This window comes from Epargyreus clarus, unplaced genomic scaffold (genome assembly GCF_041222505.1).
Source record: "Epargyreus clarus isolate Ecla_fem2 unplaced genomic scaffold, WU_Ecla_fem_2.2 ptg000014l, whole genome shotgun sequence".
NCBI lineage: Eukaryota > Metazoa > Arthropoda > Insecta > Lepidoptera > Hesperiidae > Epargyreus > Epargyreus clarus.
In genome coordinates, this window is record NW_027332222.1 from 13,153,410 (window position 1) to 13,173,367 (window position 19,958).

Below are 19,958 nucleotides of genomic sequence, written 5' to 3' on the forward strand. Positions count from 1 at the left end.
TCCACCGCCACCGTCACCGAGCCAATACCGATAATTAATGACGTCGCCAAAGTAGCGTACATATATTTACTATAGCCGCTTGGCCGGCGCACGTCCGCCGTCCGTGTGCCGGCAATATAAAATATATTGGAACTTGTTCATACATTGTCGCGTAACACGCATGACAGCTGGAACAAAATAAACCGCCGATATCGGTCGCGGTGGACAAAATATCACCGTCACGATATATCAAAATCGGCCCGAAATAATCTCGTTCTCGGTGGACAAACGACATAATAAAGTGTGTGATCGTTGTATAGGCGCAAGTGAGCGAGGTGTCGAGCGCGGAGTGCGCGCGGCTGCCGCAGGCGCTGGGCGGCGGCGAGAGCGCGCTGCGCGTGGCGGCCGCGCTGCTCGGCGCCGGCCCGCACGCCGCCGCCGCCGCGCCCGCGCCGCAACACCAGCCGCTACCTGGTATGACATTTACCTATATACAATATTATATGATTGTATAACTTGTATTAATAAAAATATTTTCTAACGCGTCCGCGTCACAACACCAGCCGCTGCCTGGTATGACATGTGCACAATATTTGATGCTTTATTGATGATGTAGGACTATTTAAAAAGACTTAATCAATTCCTGGCTGACAAATGTTATTATCACATAAATTATTTTTTAAGTGGGAAATTTGACTAAAATCTCCAAATTGACATTATACTAATAATTTAATTGGGTAACGTGTATACCATTCTTGTGTGCCCATTTGTAGCGTGAAAATAGAGAATTGTTTGTTTTGAATTATGACCTATTGTGAGCTATTTTTCACAATAAATAATATTTGAATTAATTTGATTTGATCGTATAACTTGTGTTATTTGATTTTTTCTACAACTTTTTGATGTGAAACATCTATAGCCGCACGTAAAACCGATTTCTGGCGTGGCGACGCATGCCGTGCGCAATCGAATTCAATAAATAGTCATCGTTATCTGGAAAAAAATCGTAATATTTTATTTTATCATTATGACATATTTAGTTCCTATCACAATATGTTCTTTTCTGCATATTACTTTTACAAAATAATGTCGATGTTTCACATCTGCCAGGCGTCCCGTGACGGCTCACATTTTTTATAAATATAGACGCATTTCATTTGAAATATGAATTCAGGAATTACACATAAAATTGTTATTGTGGAAAGTCGTTGCAATGCAATATTCATCTTTTTTAATTGTCATTCGCACTTTATTATATGACGACATTACACTTATTATGACAAAATTACTGCGGCGACTAAAGTTAAGGATCATTTGAAATTATATTTTGGTTGTTTTGTTCATTTTTCTTACAATTAAATCAAATTCCATAATTACATTCAATAATCACTTCCATATTCATTTTTTCTTATATATTTCAGTTGAAATTGATGTCATCGGTCTCAGGCGCCAGCAAATGGAATTGTTAACATTAACTGCTGTACGAGGCCTTTTGAATACTCGTACACGACTACGAAAAGTTTTAATGCAACCTCCGGATAATATTGGTAAGAATTTAGTTATAGTAATAATTTCATAATACACCATTTTAATATTGTAATTTATTTCTTTTTTTTTGCCCATAGCAACTCACGACAGAAATACGTCATCGTTAGGTACAGAGGGCACGCTTCTACGAAGACTGCTAGCGCTAGCCACACGGCCAAGCCCGCTAGCTGCAGCGCACTCGCCCAAGGAACTCGTATGCACTGCAATCACTCTCATGCAAAAACTCGCTGCTCATGTACAAGGTAAATTGCAGTTTTTGATTTCCTAACTTTCCTTTGATTTTTACGCCTGCTATTTAATTGCAATATTAAGCTTTAATAATCAATGTCGTTACAGGAGACGAAAAAGATATCGAATCTCCAGTCGATATACCCGTCATTAACAAAAGTACCGCAGCAATGCAATCATCTGCCGGTCCTTCAACGAGTAATTCTACATTATGTAAGTTTCCCCACTCGTAGTGTCAAATGTTATAAATTATTACTTTTTTTGTTAATAATAATGATCTATTGTTATTTTACTCTTAGCTCGCAAAGACTTAAACACACTGGTTAACTCCCCGCATATTCAAAAAGTCATGGAGATGGGTTTTTCAAAATCTGCTGTATTTGCAGCTGTTAACAAATTAGGTAAGCGAGTATTTCTACTTGTGCCTTATGATATTAGATGCGATTTTTTTTCCTTTCAAATGAATATTCTAATAATTCTGAGGGTGGTAGAACCCTTTGCGGTTCGACGGCGGCGGCAACGGTTCCTACTTCTGGTCTGAAGGGTATGGTCAGGGACACATACTTTTCCGAGGCGTTCCAGCTTAGTCCTCAGGGCTTCATGCCTCAGGGTCCTCAGGGCAGGTTCCAGCTTAGTCATAGCGGCACATCTGTGGCCGACCTCTAAGTGGAATATCTAATCCTATCTGGGGTTGATTACAGACGTCCTTGGGCGACAGTAGCCACTAACCTTTTGGTGGAATGCATACATGCAAAAAAATAATAGATATTATTTTTATTTCTAGGAAATACTGTACCCACAGTAGATAAACTTGTTGGGTATTTGTTAGAACTACCCTTCCAAGGCATGGATGACAAGATGAGTTATGAAGTAAAACCATTTAAACCTGATAAGAAATCACAAACACCATATCGTTGGCGCAGTTGCTTTGCGTCTGAAGACGAGTACGCTCAATACCTATCTGATGTCATTACCACAGGAATGACTGTGCGATGTAGTAAAGCTTTCGAAAGCGTAAGTATTATTTCGTTGCTAACTTACTATCACGACAAAAGGTAAATAAAATAAGTATATAAACAAACCTTAAATGTTTTATGACTATTTGCAGATCGCTTTGGGTGATGTTGGTCAAGTTCAGAAAATAGAACGGGATATCAAGCAAAACGTTTTCCTGCATGTAAGTTGAAATAATTAAAGTATATTTACGCGTCTCGTTTATATAACGTTAAAAATAGGGATGATTGGTTTGAGGACTAAGTATTTTATACAAATCCCGATGTACCTGATAAATCGTATAAGTTTTTTTTATATAAGAAAGGGTTATACATAAAAATTCTATTGCATATAATTGAATAGGATTGGACATACTTTCGTAATTTTCGTATTAAAATATATTATTATTAATAAATGGATTCTTATTTATACGCAACACGTTATTTTACATTAATTTGGGATCTTGGTATTTTCACTTATACGATTGGTTGTTTGCCAAAATCATGGTACATGGTTGGTAGAGTCCGCGCTAACCTGCTAGTCCGCTCTGAATATAGAAATGAGTCGCATCGCAACAGCAAATTGTAGGTATTAGCGGGACGAAGACAGCGCACTACGTAGCGGTACATAGCTGCGTTAGTGCGCCCTTATTGTTGCTACGCGTATATGCTTGTAGTCGTGTTTGACCATATTGGCTCTTTGGACTGTGCGCAACAACTTCAGAACGGACTAGACGTTGAAGAAGAAGCGAACCATAAATATTTTGTAGGTGGAGTGGCGCGGGCTGGGGCGCGTGGCGGGCATCCGCGCGCTGCACGCGGAGGTGGTGTCGGGCGCGCCGCCGTTCATGGTGGGCGACCGCGTGCGCGTGCGCGCCGCCGTCACGCAGCCGCGCTACAAGTGGGGCTGCGTCGACCACACCAGCATCGGCATCGTTCGAGGTTCACACATACTGTTCAAACATGTAGTGGTTAGGCGCCGTGAGTAAGTGGGGCTGCAACGGCCACACCAGCCTCGGCATCGTTAGAGGTTCACATACTGTTCTGACGTGTAGTGGTTAGGCGGCGTGTTAGTAGGCTGTATTTGTCAATATGAGCCACGTGTACAGTATCGTTGCATATATTGTTAAATATAATAAATTAATAATAATAACAAATACACATTTCTAATGTTTTTAGTTACACAAAAAGCAAGTCATATAATAGGTATGTGATTCAATTAATCAAAACTATTTACAATATCGTGCAAACGTGTTATACGCAAATGTATGATACTATAAAAGTGTCCAATTTTGTACAAGATTGAGAAATTTGGGCGGAGATTAGCCCATGTGTGGATGGCATGTATGGCACCCTTTACCTAGAATATACGCACATAGTTGTGTACGCTATTATAAGCTTGCCACTAAAAAAGAATTACACCTATACTTTTAAAAGATTATGCCAAGTAATGGCCTGCTATAGAGATAATGACAATTTTATTTATACGGTTTTTGTGTGTATACATTGTGTGTATGTGTATTTGTGTGTATACATGTACTATTCATATTATGCTTAACAATATTTATAGACAGATCAATGTTCTATAAATAAACTAACACGTTTCGTTACAACTCGTAAATGTGTTTTCAGCAATAGCAAGCAACGGTCGTGATATGACGGTAGATTTCCAACAACAACCGTCGTGGACGGGTCAAGTCACTGAAATGGAACTAGTTACAGATCGATGTGAGTATACATCGCATAGCATAACGCTATTCGCATGTGTTTGGTGATAGTGGCATGGTTTTGGAGTAGAAATGACTTTCTTGCTCAAGTCGCATCACTTGTATGCTCGAGTGTTCGGACGATAAGTGTGCCTGCTTATTGCGAATAAACTTGTAATTGAATTACAATAAGATATCCACACATTAGCATACGCACAAATGCGTACACACAAACACATTTGAATGTAAAACAGATGTAAGATACTATTGTTTTTTTAGTTTCATATGTAGTTCTGATACATTAAATTTGTTGTTATTCGTTTAAGGTAAGTTAAGCGTACGAATAAGCGGCGATTCATAGTTGTAAAGGAAGACACGACTACTGAAATTTAAAAAAAAATCTACTACGATAATGCCTAGAGCCAATACTTATAAACACGTTGGCTGATAGCTGACGTCATCAAGATGTCGCTCACAGACCGTTAACACTACCTCAGTATGAATACGCAATAAGAAAAGACTCTCAGAAATAATGGTCACCTTACGGCAGAAACCTTAGTTTGTATGTGTCGGCACATAATATCAGGTCCATTGCATGCTCATTTCCTGCTTTAATTAAAAAACACGTGTGTACATTATTGATTAGACGATTAAACAATACGATCGTAGCGGAGTGGGGCGAGAGTACGGGCGGCGTGTCGGTGGGGTGGCGCGGCGTGGTGCGCACCGTGCGCGTGTCGTCGTGCCGGCCCGGCTGCGGCGCGAGGCGGCTGCTCGACGGCCTGCCGCACACATACTGGCAGAGCGGCAGCGGCACTGGACAGGTAACAATACGATACTGTATTGTATGTAGGAGGGAATACGTCTATTTCAACTATGTATACATGGAAACTAGTACCTTACCTAAAATTTGCACAGGGCTAGAAAAATATTGTAACATATACGAAATGTTTTCTAATATTTAACAAAAATATTTATTATACATTCTTTTGCTCGATAAATTTCCTTCTTAATTTTATTATTTTGATATCAAATTTCTCGTGATAATTACGAGCGTATTAAATAACGCAGTAATTAATAAGCAACCTAACATACAATTTACCAGTAATTAAATAAAAAAATATTTCAATCTGTTCTTACATAATTTAATAGCGTTGTCAAGGTGTTTGCCAAGCTAATTGTTTAAATCTATTAGTATTATACCTTGATACGTAAAAATCTCTTATTACTTGATGTACGTAAAAATCCTTGAACCTTAGATGCAGGGAAGTACGTATGTTTGCTATTTACCATTGTCGTACGTGACAGCACTGGATCCGCATCGAGGTGCGTCGCGGCGTGCGCATCCGCCGCCTGGGCCTGGGCGTGGCGGGCGGCGTGCACGCGGCGGCGTCGCTGTGCGTGCGCGCCGGACACGCGTTCGACGAGCACAGCATGACGCAGCTCAACATGGTGCCCTGCACGCCGCCCTCCACCTCCGCCAAGGAGCGCCCGCCCATGCACCTCGCGCAGATACAGCTACTCGCCGATTGTAAGCAGGTGAGTTTTCGAGTTATTTATTATTGTAGATATTCGTGATGTGTGACGCGATGCATTTCGCGCAAGCACGTTACTGATATAAGTGTCTATTCTTGATTTAATACTGAAGTTCTAAGATAAAAATCTTACACATATTATAATGACTGAAATGCTATGATTTAATTTGTTCACTTGCGCCTCACGCGGTGCCGTACATATTAATGAAAAAATAGAATTTGGGAAATAAATATTTTTTCTCCTTTTGATTTTTTCTTATTAAAATCGATCAACTTTTTATTTCAGCATTATCCATGTGTAGAAGTCCTTATAAACCAAAATGCCAAAACGAATGCTGATTGCAGAGTGTATGGACTTTACATCAATGGCTTCAGACCTAATCCTCTCTATGGAGATGCTTTAGCTGTAAGTAAAATAAGATTGCCAAAATATCATATCTCTGTAAACCTTCTCATAAATTCGTAATTAACACTAATAAACAAATAAACTTATTTACATTTTAGAATATGAACTTCGTAGCAGAAGATTGGTTAGAAAAAGAAGCTCCAGCGCCAGCAGCAGTATCGGTTGATAATAATCCACCTGCCTTACCCGATGATTGTCCTAAAGTAAGTGTAGTTGTGCCCATATAATACAAAAATATTAAACAATCATATGGTTATATGTATAAAATTATGTGTCCATTTCAGGTGTATGTATGGGGTCTAAATGACAAAGATCAACTCGGCGGCGTGAAAGGCTCCAAAGTGAAAGTGCCTGTATATTCTCCAGTTCTAAGCGCATTACGGCCTATACATATTGCTGGCGGTTCCAAGACACTATTCATTGTTTCGCATGATGGGAAGGTAAGATTAACTTTTTAGATCATTTGTTTAACAACACTAGTGTTCATATTATTATGGTAGGCTCTTTTGTTACAAAATGAATAATAAAATAGTTTATTTCTTTCAAATTATAGTTAAAAAATAAATTATAGTTCAAATCAAAGTTAAAGTTGACGAAAATTGTTAAGTGTTAACCTACCGAGAGACCTTTAATTGTAATCTGTGCCAATGCTACTTACGGGAAATACTTTAAAATCAACTTACGTACTTGGTAAATTTTGTGCTGCGCATTACGTTTTACAATAAGTTTTTATTCCTATGCCAGTTGTATGCATGCGGCGAAGGCACGAACGGCCGGCTGGGGCTGGGCAACTGCAACAACGTGTCGACGCCGCGCGCGAACCCGTACCTCTCGCACGTACTGGTGCGCCGCGTAGCCGTGCACTCGGGCGGCAAACACGCACTCGCGCTCACCGCTGATGGAAAGGTGACTTTTCTTGAAACTATTAATATAAATTTCTTCAATCTAATAATATAAAGTTTAACTTTTATAACTTACTTTTTTTTCAATAAGTCACCAAAGAAATAAAAAAACAATTACTATTTGTATATGTACTTGTAATGTTGGCAATTATAAACTGTATAATATTTTATGTTAAAGTAGATTACCCGGTCAAGATTAGCTGTCAAGCTGATATTGTATTTCGTGATGAAAGTAATATATAAAAATCGAATACGATATAGAAATCCTCTTATATAGACATCGTAAACATATTCTGAAAATAAAATATTTCTACGCAGGTTTACTCCTGGGGCGAAGGCGAAGACGGCAAACTCGGACATGGCAACCGCTTATCGTTAGAAATACCACGGCTCATAGAAACTCTTAGTAGCGAGATTGTAGTCGGCATAGCGTGTGGTTCAGCACATAGTGCTTGTGTTACCGCGAAGGGACATCTGTATACGTGGGGATTGGGAGAATATGGAAGGCTTGGACACGGCGACGATGCTACTCAGTTAGTGCCTAGGATGGTAAGCTATTAGAAATAACATTTAACAATCTATAACATTTTGAACTTAGCGGATTATTTCAGTATTATAAATTATGTAGTAAATTATTAAGAACATAATATTCATTGTAAATATGCATGTTTAAAGTATAATGTTAAAGAAAAATAATTAATTAAAATAATGTAGTTGGAACAACTGGACAATTGCCTATATCTAAGACATGTATTTCGTTGTAGGTTGAAGGTTTGGTGGGCTATAAAGTGATACAAGTGGCGTGCGGATCGCGGGACGCACAAACGTTAGCGCTGACCGCTTGTGGGAAAGTTTTCTCATGGGGCGATGGCGACTTCGGTAAATTGGGTAATTACTTAACGTGTTTCTTTTTTATTTGCCTGTTTATTTAACAATCGGACAGCGTTACAAAATGTTATTTAATATGTAGCTAAGTAGTGATTAATTCGCTATTAATCAAATTTAGAAACTTTCTTAGATGTTGTTTGTGTTTGATAAGTTGAGCTTTTTATTTTGTTTTAAATGGATGTTGGATGTTAGTTATTTAGTATCATAAACTAAATGTATAAATTTGTTACAAGGTCAAGTTGCTTTCAGATTTTTATAATATGATTTTTTTTCCTTTAGGACGCGGTGGATCAGAGGGTTGTTCAGTGCCAATGAACATTGACAGGTTGAACCACCTTGAAGTTATTCAGGTTGAATGTGGTGCACAATTCAGTTTAGCTCTGACCAAGGATGGAGAGGTCAGTGATATACTTATTTTCTTAAACATGTTTAGGTAATACATTCATTTTGTTAAATTATTATCAGCTTATTAACATAGTCCAGAATAGTTTACTGAATCATTTTTTGTTTAGCGTCTAATATATTTGGAGTCTTTAACGTGTAATTAATCTCGTTTTTTTAAGTTTGTTGTTGCTATAAACATGTATTAATTATATCGAGAAAAGAAACAAGAAAGAAGAGTAACATAAGTTTTATATAGAAAAAATATTTCTTTTTGTAGGTGTGGACCTGGGGCAAAGGCGACTACTTCCGCTTGGGGCACGGCAGCGACTCGCACGTGCGGCGGCCGTCCATCGTGGAGGCGCTGCGCGGACAGCGCGTCACGCACGTCGCCGTCGGCGCGCTGCACTGCCTCGCCGTCACGCAGAAGGGAGAGGTATGTTATTTTTTATGAGCACATTTCAGATACTATAATAGCTTTTGTTTAATACGGGAATGTTTAAAAAAATCCGCCATTTATCAAGTTTCAATAGCTGCCTAAATTTGTTCACAACTGGTAGCAAATTAATTCTGAAGCGAGTTGTTGTTTGTGATGTCTTCTTCTTCCAAAATTATTGGCGTTTTCATTGGAAAATAATAAAATGAGTCATAAGTCTGGTTAATCATTGTGTTACTATAATTTAATTTTTAAATTATACGACATAAAATGTATTTTAAGTTTAGCAATTAATTAAATTGTACGATAATTGTTTCCTATCAGGTGTGGTCGTGGGGCGACAACGACCACGGCCAGCAGGGCAACGGCTCGACGTCTGTGAACCGGCGGCCGACGGCGGTGAGCGGCGTGGCGGGCGTGCACCGCGCGGCGGCCGGCTCGTCGCACTCGGCCGCGTGGGCGCTGCCGCCGCCCGCCGCCGCGCACCAGGCGCCCGCGCCGCCCGACATCAACCGCGCGCTCTCCTTCCCCATGCCGAAGGACCCGCTCGGCGCTCACAGTCTCGGTTAGTGCTTGCGAGATATGCTTACCAAATGTTTATGTGTTCAAATAATTGATAGAATGCCAAAACGTTAATTGTGTAACGTAAATTGTCAATAGGGTACTTTTCAATATTGGTTATAGATTTTTTTTAGTTTTCCATAATATAATAATAATACATAATACAAACATAACAGACCAAATCAGTAAGGAACAATCTGCATTGATTTTAGGTTAATTATGGATTATTTTTTTTTTATGGTAAAGCAGAAAAACTTTAAAAACAGTTAGTGAAAAGCGAAATGTAGGTCCTTATCATTATTTACCTGATTAGGTTTATATGCTGAAGAAGAGACAGTCGAAGAGAAAATACTAAGGCCGTCATTCGCCGCTGCTGCGATTGCCCTGGAACCACCAGTTGCTGTACAACATGCTCTCTCACTAATATTGCTGGCTTTACATATTACGCAGGTATGTCATACTCAAATTAATCCAGTTGAGGTTGATATGTCATTTTATTATCTTACCGAGTACTAAATGAAGACTTTTTTGTTTTTTTTATAAGTAAAAGTTCTGAAAGGATTTTTTTGTATACTATGTTTGTGTAAACATATGATATTAAAATTACAATTAATTAAAAAACAATATGTAGTCGACATATTGTTTTTTAATTAAACCTTCTACTAATTTATGAAGTTTTATAAATTATGAATTTGTGATCATTTTTTCGCACCAGACATCCTTACTAGAAAGGCTAAAAGTGACAAAACTGTTTGTGTGTGACTTTTGTGTTTTTTAATTAATTGAACCTTAATTATGTTCATTTATGAGGTAACGTACATAAATGAGGTTACCATTTGCGTACTCGTACCAGGCACGGATCCTGCTGGTGGAGGCGTTGCGTGCTCACGAGGCGAGTGCGACGGCGCCGGCGGCTACTGAGACGGAGGCGGAAGCGGACGCGGAAGCGGACGACGACGACGACATCGAGGACGCGCGCACCGGCGGCGGCGAGGCGCCCGCTGACAGAACCACGCTACCCGTTTGTAGCTTACACTTATACCATACACTAACTAACTAAAGAGACTAGAATAACCAAAGATATTTTCTGCTATAACGTCATTATTTCACCGATCAAATTGACGTTTCTTTAAAACTTTTTAGAGTGGGGCGAGCAGTCCGTTGAGTGGATCAATATCGTCTCGACATTCTGCTGTGATGTCTTCGAGTGCGGTTTCGGTAGCCGCTGCCACGATGACAGTTCAACAAGCCGAAGCGCCAAAGGTAATTTTATTTTGCTGTATTATCCATCCAAATACTTGTCCTGCAAATAATAGCATATTATTAAAATTTATAATATATGTTACGTTAACTGATTTCACGTCAAATTTATATGATTACAGGTACCGCTTGACGATTTTACGTCTCAATTGGGAGAATCTGATGCTAGAGCGTTAGTGGATCTTCTGAAACTTGCTGCAGCAGGAAGGATACCAGATGCAAATAATGCCGTAAAAACCATTACTGATGTTTTAATCGGTAAGGCCATATATTATTATGCATTTATTACACCTTATGACATTTTATGAGTGTTGGCAATATTTCAAATAAAATCTAATCAATTTTTTTTATTCAAAATAGGTTCTTTACGGAACACTTTTTGAATGTCAGTACAACTACCACCACTTCACGAGGTGTTTCGTTATTTTTCATCTCAAGTATGCCGACATAAAGTACTTTGTTTTGATATATCTTAAGGGTTAACATTCATATTTTACGTAGATTTACTGTTTTTTTTTTTACTTAAGAAATATTTATAGCAAAAAAAGAAACTTGTGTCCCAAAGTTTACGACAGCTGGGTTGTTCACTTCTCGTCGTTGTTATAAATATGCTTATTTCCGCAACCAGCACTGTGCGCGAGCAAGCCGGCGGTGGCGGACATGGTGATAGAGGTGTGCGTGAACGAGCTGGAAGAGGCGGCGGGCGCCTCGGGCCGCGCGCCGCCGCGACCCATCATGGTGGAGAGCGCGCATCCTTACTTGGAGGACACCGATCTACACGGTAACTCGTTTTACGTTTAAATCAAACTTTAGTAGTAACAAAGTCTTAATATGTTGAGATGTGTAATATCCATTGATAGTCTATTTGATGTTTATATTAGTATAGCCAGCGCCAAACTGGTAGTCCGCTCTGAAGTTAATGCGCGCAGGTGTCAGTCAGAGAGCTAATCCGGTCAAACGCAACTACAAGCATATACTCCGTAGCAATGTAAGGGTATACTAACGCAGCTATGTACTTGTGGCGCGAGTGGGCAACGGTCGGGTGCCAAGGGATGTCGCGCCGTCTTCGTCTCGCTGATATCTACAATTTCATACTCGTTTCTATATTCAGAGCGGACTAGCAGTTTGACTGGGACTATAACAAAGTTATTAATATATTGAGAAATGTGATATGGATTTTATCTTCATTTGATTGTTCTAGTTTTACATTTTATGTATGGAGGTTTTGATGGACGTAAAAATGCAGTCGCAGTAAGATATATCGAATAAGCGTTGGCGCAGATGCATTACATCCCAAACCTTTAATGGCCCTTTATTGGACATTGAAATTGGGCAATGAAAATATAATTCGTAGTTCCCTATGCTGGCCGACTAATTAATCGGCTTTTAGAGGTCCAACCGGTCTCTTGTCTGATATTTTATTCAGTAAAAGGAAACCTCAATCTAAAATGCAAATGGTAATGACACACTATGTCGGCGGGATTATAAAGTAGTCAAAGATCAAAATGGATGCAAGTTTTATAATAATAGCGGGTTATCGGCAGGCGTGGTGCGTGTGCCGGGGGCGGTGTCGCTGCGCGTGGTGTTCGACCAGAACTGCTCGACGGAGCGCCGCAACGACCCCGTCACCATCGTGGACGGCGGCGGCCGCCTCGTCGCCACGCGCTCCGGCCGTGACCCGCAGGACTGGTCGCATGACGTCATCGTTATCGGTAAATACTGGCACAGGTTGCGCTCACGCAGGTTTATACTGATACACTAAGTTAAAAGAGTATTTCAAGCGTTATCAAAGAGTTGAAGTGACCTTTGTAAGTTTTTTATGATGCACTGATGATATGATATTCCCATAGTTTTAAGCGATGTTATATAGCAAATAAAACACATGGGGTAATTAACAAAATCCATGTAATGCTTCTGTTCTATTTAGATTTCGTCTGATGTCAGTGTAAGTAGCTACTTAATTTAAGATGACCTACATTCTACATTCATTATTATATATATTATGTTCTTTTTGAAAAGGACAAATAATAATTACGGATTCGGATTTCGGTTGCCGCGAAGTCAATGAAATAATTTCTCATTTTATAGGTGATGAATTACGATGGAGGTTTATCAGCGACAGCTCGGTCAACGGGTGGGGATGGCGGTTCACCGTACACCCTGTAATGCCATCCCATTGTTTTTCGGTAAAATAAGTTTCAAGATCTTACGTTTAAGCGATTTGATGTTGTGCGCCATCAAGTTTTTTTCACGATAATATCTATTGACACTCCTACTACTAACTAAGCTTAAGCGTAAGTCTTCCTAGATTTTTAATTTCTTAGTTCAGCACTAAATTTTGAATCGTTATTAAAATGACGTACAAGAAATTCATTACCATGACTTTACTTCTGTCCATATCACCAACATATTTACCAGACAATTATAAATTTGTTCCGTTGGTGCCATATTAATGTGTGACATAAAATTATGATGAAAAAAACCTTGATATTAAATGTTAAGATATATCGGGCCTATTTTTTTTTATAACCATATGTATGCTCTCGCATTGCTATAGTACACGTTTATAACTTTTTTATCATCGCTGTTCAATGTGTTGTTTACGGAACTGCTTAGTCTTTTAAATTTATGCTATGCATGTTTAGACAGTCATAGATGGTAAATTTCATGGGAAGTGCATGTTCTCATATGCATGACAGTGTATATTGCATGGTATGTATGAGTCTAGTGAGATAGTGACCCAAAAGCTGGAGGTTGCCTCCAATTAATAAGTTTTTGTGTCAGCTAAAGCTGTAAATATTATTACGAGGACAGTATGATGGCTGTGATCGATTTTTACCTTGTTTTAATGTTTATTCTGCTAGTAATTATAGTTATTATAAATTATACAATTATTTTTAATTAAATAGGATTTTTATATCTAAAGGAAATAATTATTAATTTAATCAAATTGAGACTTATTTAATTTAATGGTGGTTTCTATAGGTGCGAATTGCAGTGGTGATTCTACCACACATATTTAAGCCTTATAACGGCAGTGTTGAACGCTGCTGTGTTCTAATTTAAAGTGGTAAGATAGGCAAGAAGTATTTTAGCTTTGATTTCAGAGGTTACCACTTATCATCAGATGGATTGTATTTTCGCTAGGTTCCATATAAAAAAATCATAATTTAAACCGTTTTATTTGTTCATCACCGCGTGTGTATAGGAAAGCGGTTCAGACCGACACGTGCTTTCGTCCCCGTCAGTGGATCTCGCGTGGCGGTTGTTGGACGGCCCGCTGCTCTCTACTATATCGAACGACCACCAGCTGGCGCCTAGACTGGCACAGGCCCTCGCTGTATGCTCGCAGATGACTACGTTGTGTAAGAATATTTTATGTTTTCTAAAATTCAAAGAATTTCATCAAATTTATTATTTACATCAAATGATATCTGTAGAATTTGAAATTTATTGAATGTAATTAAAATATTTTTAATATATAAAAAAAAAAATTATCACTTGCTTAAACGGTGAAGGAAAACATCGTGAGGAAACCTGCATACCTGAGAGATTTATAAAAAAAAAATCTTAATGGTATGTGAAGTCTACCAATACGCACTTGGCCAGCGCGGTGGACTATGGCCTAATCCTTCTCATTCTGAGAGGAGACCCGAGCCCAGCAGTGGGACAGTAATGGGTTGATGATGAATTAAAATAAATCAAATCCCTGATATTTCGTTCCTTGCGTTTCTTTATTTATTTATCTACTTTAATCATGGTGACATTATTAGTAGGTTTGTGTCTGTGGGTTATGTGTCGGAGGTTGGGACTGTAATCAAGCAAGATAATTATGATAATGTGAAACAAGTTTTATTCGGCAAAAACCTCGGCCCAGAATAAATCAAAATTTAATAACTACACCCGGAATTTGCACAAATTATACAATAAGTTGGTAAGATAGTAGGACAGTGAATCACCGATATAGCAACTAGCAAGTAAATGTGCGTATGCGTAGCGTGGCGCACGCGCGTGTGGTGCCTGCGGCGGCTGCGCGGCGTGGTGTGCAGCGCGCACGGCGAGCCCATCGCCGGCACGCCGCCCGCGCTGCAGTCGCTGGCGCAGGTGCTGCTCACGCAGTACGACTACGAGGACCCCGCCGTGCGCTGCGGCCTGCACCTCATGTACTCGCACTTCCTCAAGGTATCCACATTTGGCTTATTGTATATCTATACGTAATAAATTTTATACTGTTATTATTATACTCCTATTACGAACGAAAAAAATTAATTAATTATTCCAATAGATCATTGATTTATTTATTAATGTTTCAGAATAGGTTGTCTATTAATTTGATCTTATCTGTTTTATTTACTTTTCTGTTTTAAGTTTCATTAAAATAATATGGGATTATTTGTAAATAAACATATTGTTAAAACGGTCCACTATGATCTTCATTTGTTCCTGAAATAAAACATTTCTGTAAGTCTATAAAATAAAATAACAAAATCATTCACAATTAGTATACTATACATTTGAAAGTTTGTATCATAGATAAGTATAGATATCTCACCGCCTTGTAATTGAAGGAAGCCATTAAATGACTCCAACGGCTGATAATTCTGTCAGCCATTTAATGACTTTGATGGTGTAATTTATGCAGAACAATGCCAACATGCGCAGTTATGTGGTGCTAAAACACGAAATCGAAGAAAAAGTGCGGAAAAATATCGTTTCATGCGTAAATGATGTAAAAACTACATTTTTTAAATATTTTTCAAACACGAAAATAGATGACAGTGACAATTTCAACTGGTGACATTTTCTTGTTAGGAGTGAGTAATCTTTACTAATCTATGCTTTGTATACCGCAGGAACTATGCTGGCTTTCGTGCAGCCTCCGCCTGGACTCGAGCGCGCTGGTGAACCAGGACCTGCTGCGATGGGGCTGGTTCAAGCGCTACTGCCTGTGCATGCGCGCGGCGGACGCGCTGCTGCGCCGCGTGCCGCTGCCGACGCCCTTCCTCGCCGACGTGCGCAAGCGGCTCGCCGAACTCGGCGTCTACAACCTCGAGGAAACAACCGTCGACTCTGTCTACCCCTGGGAAGATAACGCCAAATTCACGCGACAGCACGATGAGCAACTACTCCACTGGGTTAATAGGTAAGTAGCGTACACACGTTCTAACGTCCATCCAGCGGAGCCGATGACGGTGTCAATCCGACGGAGACGGTCTGAGGATATGTACAAAGTAAAACCCCACGATCGATCCCATAGTTGCCGCGAATGGAACTTGCCCTTTACTAGACATTCATAGTTGCACGTGTGTCTTCCGAAATGGTTATTAACTCTGTTTGAGCTGACCTAACACTGAATGGAATTTTCAAGCGTGGTGCGAACAAGGTGATAGACTAGTTTAATACATCAACATCAATTTCACAAAAAATACAAACTCTTGATTCATGTTTCGTACTAACATCGACATTCATGTTTAACACATTTTCGAGAATTTATTAAAATTTTTGCATTTGCCAGCTTCCGTATCGCATTGAAGGACTATTATATGTAAATTTTACATAATAAATCTGATCCCAAAATAGAGCTGTCTGAATATTTTAAACCATTATACATTTTGCTCGTTTAGGTAGTCGCGACTTGCACACTCACAAACAATACACAATAGATTTTTTGTTTTCTTAAATATTGTTAACATTCTCAGAACATTTTGCATTATGGATCTTCTTACAATTATAGTTTATTTTTTTAAATGTTATATTACTGCAATAAGTATGCGTGCATTCAGTATTAGATACTCAATATTTCAAAATGCTTTACACTAAACTAAAATAGTAATGCAGACGATATTTCCAAATTTTTATTTGTCTCATAGAACCTAAGTGCAGTCTCTTAAAACCTAGTGTTCATATACTCTTTGGTCCACCAGGCAGCAATACGAGACTGTGCTGCACTGGATAAAAAGGTAAATGAATTATTTACTTATAACTGTAACACGTGTCCCTTTCCAATTCCTTCCAAGATGTCCGAATTTATTGTCAGAGCTGATCGACTAAAAAAGTAGTTAATTCGACACGCCATTACAACAAGCGATAACTGTTTTGGAGGCAAAAGGGAGTAGCTTTTTATTATTGTGTATGTCGAATGCACGCGTGTAGCTATGTGTCAAATCGGGTGTCGAGCGATCGTTGAGCTAAGCGGTTACTACACTAGAAAGTCCACGACTCACGACACATTGGAAGATACAAAAGGGAGTTTGCAAATTCGTTCGCAAAATGTGTTTTGCATGTACCGTGCATGTTTGTACTTTGCATGAATTGGTAACATTTTTGTTCATAATCAGTATTACAAAAATTACAAAATTTTGTTTCATTTTTGGTAGAAATTCGATCAGTTAACATTGTATGTTTGTCCATACTCTACTTCACATAAGAAGCACCAACTCATAAATATTCAACAGCACGTTACGGTAGAATCGACTTATTAATTAGGGTTCTAAACTGAAATTTTACAAGGCCACTCATGTCCATACTTATGTTTCATCGACTTCACAAATAAAATGAATTGAACTGTCCATTCGTAAAATAAAACAATAAGAAATAATTGCGAGGTTAACATAAGATATAACTTTAGGGAATGGTGTGGGTATTTTTTTTATCAATACGTACAGGAATCGTAAGAAACTTGGAAGTGCTGCGTTGCAGCGCTTTTGCATGCCCACACGATATCTATATTTCAGGTTCAACAAAAACTCTATTTACGTGGACACATGACACTTTTAAAACAATATATATTATATTTTGTTTTAGGTCTGATACAACAGAAAACATATGCTATTCCTTAATATTTGTTTTTATGGAATACGTATTTTGGGATGCAATTTTTAGTTGGTAAACTATTGGAGTGCTTTTTATTTGAAATGTACAAGTGCTCGTGTGAATAATAAAGGTTATGCATTGTCTCACCGCCTATAACGAGTTAAATGAAGGTTCCATTATACATTCATTTATTTTCGAGATTAATATAAAGCCAAAAATTTCAAAGGAGAATAACATTAAACTTATAATCTCGATTTACTATGTAATTGGTTCGCTAACGTCTGTCGATAATTCGTTGTTATCGAGACTAGTGCTTTTTATCCTCAGTAGTTAGTGAACGTAGTAAGTGTTGTGCCCGAAAGAGTGTCTAGTGTTGAACTTGGCCCGCAGGCGGCCGGAGGACTGGCAGGGGTGGTGGGAGGGCGAGTCTCGCGGCTGCGCGGTGTACGGCTGGGGACACAACCACCGCGGCCAGCTGGGCGGCGTGGAGGGGGCTAAGGTGCGCACTCCGGCGCCCTGCATACAACTCGCCGCCCTCAACCCCGTACAAATCGTCGGCGGCGAGCAGACGCTGTTCGCTGTCACGCCTGAAGGCAGAGTCTTTGCTACCGGTTAGCATACTAACTTCTATCAATTATAATAAACTGTAAACACTTATACAACGGTTAACATATCAATTCTGACGCTAGTATACTTTTAATAAAATATATTTTTATAGATTCAAACGAACCTTAAAAGTATTATAAAACGTCAATAATTTACAGGATATGGTGCTGGCGGTCGTTTAGGCATTGGAGGAATTGATTCCGTCTACCAACCCACTCTTCTAACAGCTTTACAACATGTTTATATCACTAAGGTAAAAGAAGACCATTGCTCAAACAATAAAAAAATGAGGCTGTTTATAAATTGGCTCTTATTTTTTCTGTACACAGGTAGCTTGTAACTCTGGTGGAAAGCATTGTTTAGCGCTGTCCAGCGAAGGTGATGTTTATAGCTGGGGTGAAGGGGAAGACGGAAAACTCGGACATGGCAATAGATTGTAAGTCAGAGAATTTTTCACTATTTAAGTCTGTTTTAATTGCTGTTATGTACATTGGTATCTTGCTAAAAAAAAATGGATCAACAGGAGTTGCGATCGTCCAAAGCTGATATCGGCGCTGTCTGGACTAGAGGTAGTAGTCATCGCGTGTGGCGGCGCGCATTCGGCGTGCTTGACCGCTCGCGGACGTATCTACACGTGGGGTAAGGGACGATACGGACGGCTCGGACATGGGGACTCTGAGGACCAACTTGTGCCTAAACTGGTAAGTTAATTTTCTCCGAAATAAAATGGAGGGAGTCTGACTTTTCAAGATTTAATTTTAGATGTAAGGCTAACTCATTAGATCTTTCCTAATTTTATTAAAAATATTTGTAGTAACCAATAATGGTTTACGTAAAACTATTTATTACGAGCATTCCATCGTTTGGTTCCTCCTGCTTGATGATCGTAGAATGTATTATATATATTTAATAATAATCTCGTTTTGTAGGTAGAAGCTCTATCCATGTACCGCGTTGTAGACGTGGCCTGCGGTTCCGGAGATGCACAGACTTTGTGCATAACTGACGACGATAATGTTTGGTCGTGGGGCGATGGCGATTATGGAAAGCTAGGTAAGACTTGTTACGATAGCGTGTTACAACTTAATTAATATAATAAAGTATTATAATGTACGAACAATCAAAATCAAATTATTGTCATTTGTAAATACAATTAACGCCAGGGTTTGTTCTCCTCACAGGACGCGGTGGCTCTGAGGGCTGTAAGGTGCCGATGCGAATCGATTGCTTGAAAGGATTAAGAGTTATAAAAGTAGAATGTGGTTCACAGTTCTCTGTGGCGTTGTGTCAGTGTGGTAGTGTTTATACTTGGTAAGTTATATGTGAATATTGGCCTAAAAAGTTTTTAAATTTTAAATTCGTAACGGAATATTGTAAGATATATAACTAATCTCTAACATCATAACTAATCTTTAACAGGGGCAAAGGCGACTATCACAGACTAGGTCATGGCAGCTACGAGCACGTAAGAAGACCGATGCGTGTTACGGGCATGCAGGGAAAGATGATAGTTTCGATTGCTACTGGTATGAAATGTTCTTACATTACTTAAGATCCCGTATGTTGTTAAAGTTCTAATTTTGACTATATCTTCGTACTTTAAGATTAATTGAATTGCTTTTCAATTTTTTGTTTTTCAGAATATGTTACACATTTAAAAAAGTCATATAATTTAACAAATGGTCTTTAACTTGTGTAAGGAGAATGTTGCATAGGA

General features: G+C 39.0%; 1 protein-coding gene across 1 annotated transcript in view; it reads left to right on the forward strand.

Moving 5' to 3' along the window:
• The window catches only part of HERC2 (E3 ubiquitin-protein ligase HERC2), a 49,486-nt gene that overhangs the window by 22,115 nt on the left and 7,413 nt on the right, over window positions 1–19,958 (forward strand). The window contains exons 42-78 of the mRNA XM_073079057.1: window positions 300–453; window positions 1,401–1,526; window positions 1,605–1,769; window positions 1,864–1,968; window positions 2,055–2,156; window positions 2,540–2,769; window positions 2,864–2,932; window positions 3,518–3,689; window positions 4,380–4,475; window positions 5,123–5,277; window positions 5,762–5,992; window positions 6,275–6,394; window positions 6,493–6,597; window positions 6,679–6,834; window positions 7,139–7,300; window positions 7,615–7,845; window positions 8,061–8,184; window positions 8,464–8,582; window positions 8,846–9,001; window positions 9,326–9,566; window positions 9,876–10,012; window positions 10,416–10,583; window positions 10,706–10,825; window positions 10,945–11,080; window positions 11,451–11,603; window positions 12,367–12,534; window positions 12,911–13,008; window positions 14,031–14,187; window positions 14,820–15,004; window positions 15,676–15,965; window positions 18,026–18,246; window positions 18,400–18,494; window positions 18,571–18,677; window positions 18,765–18,942; window positions 19,171–19,294; window positions 19,423–19,552; window positions 19,661–19,767. Of these exons, the coding sequence (XP_072935158.1) occupies window positions 300–453; window positions 1,401–1,526; window positions 1,605–1,769; window positions 1,864–1,968; window positions 2,055–2,156; window positions 2,540–2,769; window positions 2,864–2,932; window positions 3,518–3,689; window positions 4,380–4,475; window positions 5,123–5,277; window positions 5,762–5,992; window positions 6,275–6,394; window positions 6,493–6,597; window positions 6,679–6,834; window positions 7,139–7,300; window positions 7,615–7,845; window positions 8,061–8,184; window positions 8,464–8,582; window positions 8,846–9,001; window positions 9,326–9,566; window positions 9,876–10,012; window positions 10,416–10,583; window positions 10,706–10,825; window positions 10,945–11,080; window positions 11,451–11,603; window positions 12,367–12,534; window positions 12,911–13,008; window positions 14,031–14,187; window positions 14,820–15,004; window positions 15,676–15,965; window positions 18,026–18,246; window positions 18,400–18,494; window positions 18,571–18,677; window positions 18,765–18,942; window positions 19,171–19,294; window positions 19,423–19,552; window positions 19,661–19,767 (5,593 nt within the window). The remainder of the gene's footprint in view (window positions 1–299; window positions 454–1,400; window positions 1,527–1,604; window positions 1,770–1,863; window positions 1,969–2,054; window positions 2,157–2,539; window positions 2,770–2,863; window positions 2,933–3,517; window positions 3,690–4,379; window positions 4,476–5,122; window positions 5,278–5,761; window positions 5,993–6,274; window positions 6,395–6,492; window positions 6,598–6,678; window positions 6,835–7,138; window positions 7,301–7,614; window positions 7,846–8,060; window positions 8,185–8,463; window positions 8,583–8,845; window positions 9,002–9,325; window positions 9,567–9,875; window positions 10,013–10,415; window positions 10,584–10,705; window positions 10,826–10,944; window positions 11,081–11,450; window positions 11,604–12,366; window positions 12,535–12,910; window positions 13,009–14,030; window positions 14,188–14,819; window positions 15,005–15,675; window positions 15,966–18,025; window positions 18,247–18,399; window positions 18,495–18,570; window positions 18,678–18,764; window positions 18,943–19,170; window positions 19,295–19,422; window positions 19,553–19,660; window positions 19,768–19,958) is intronic.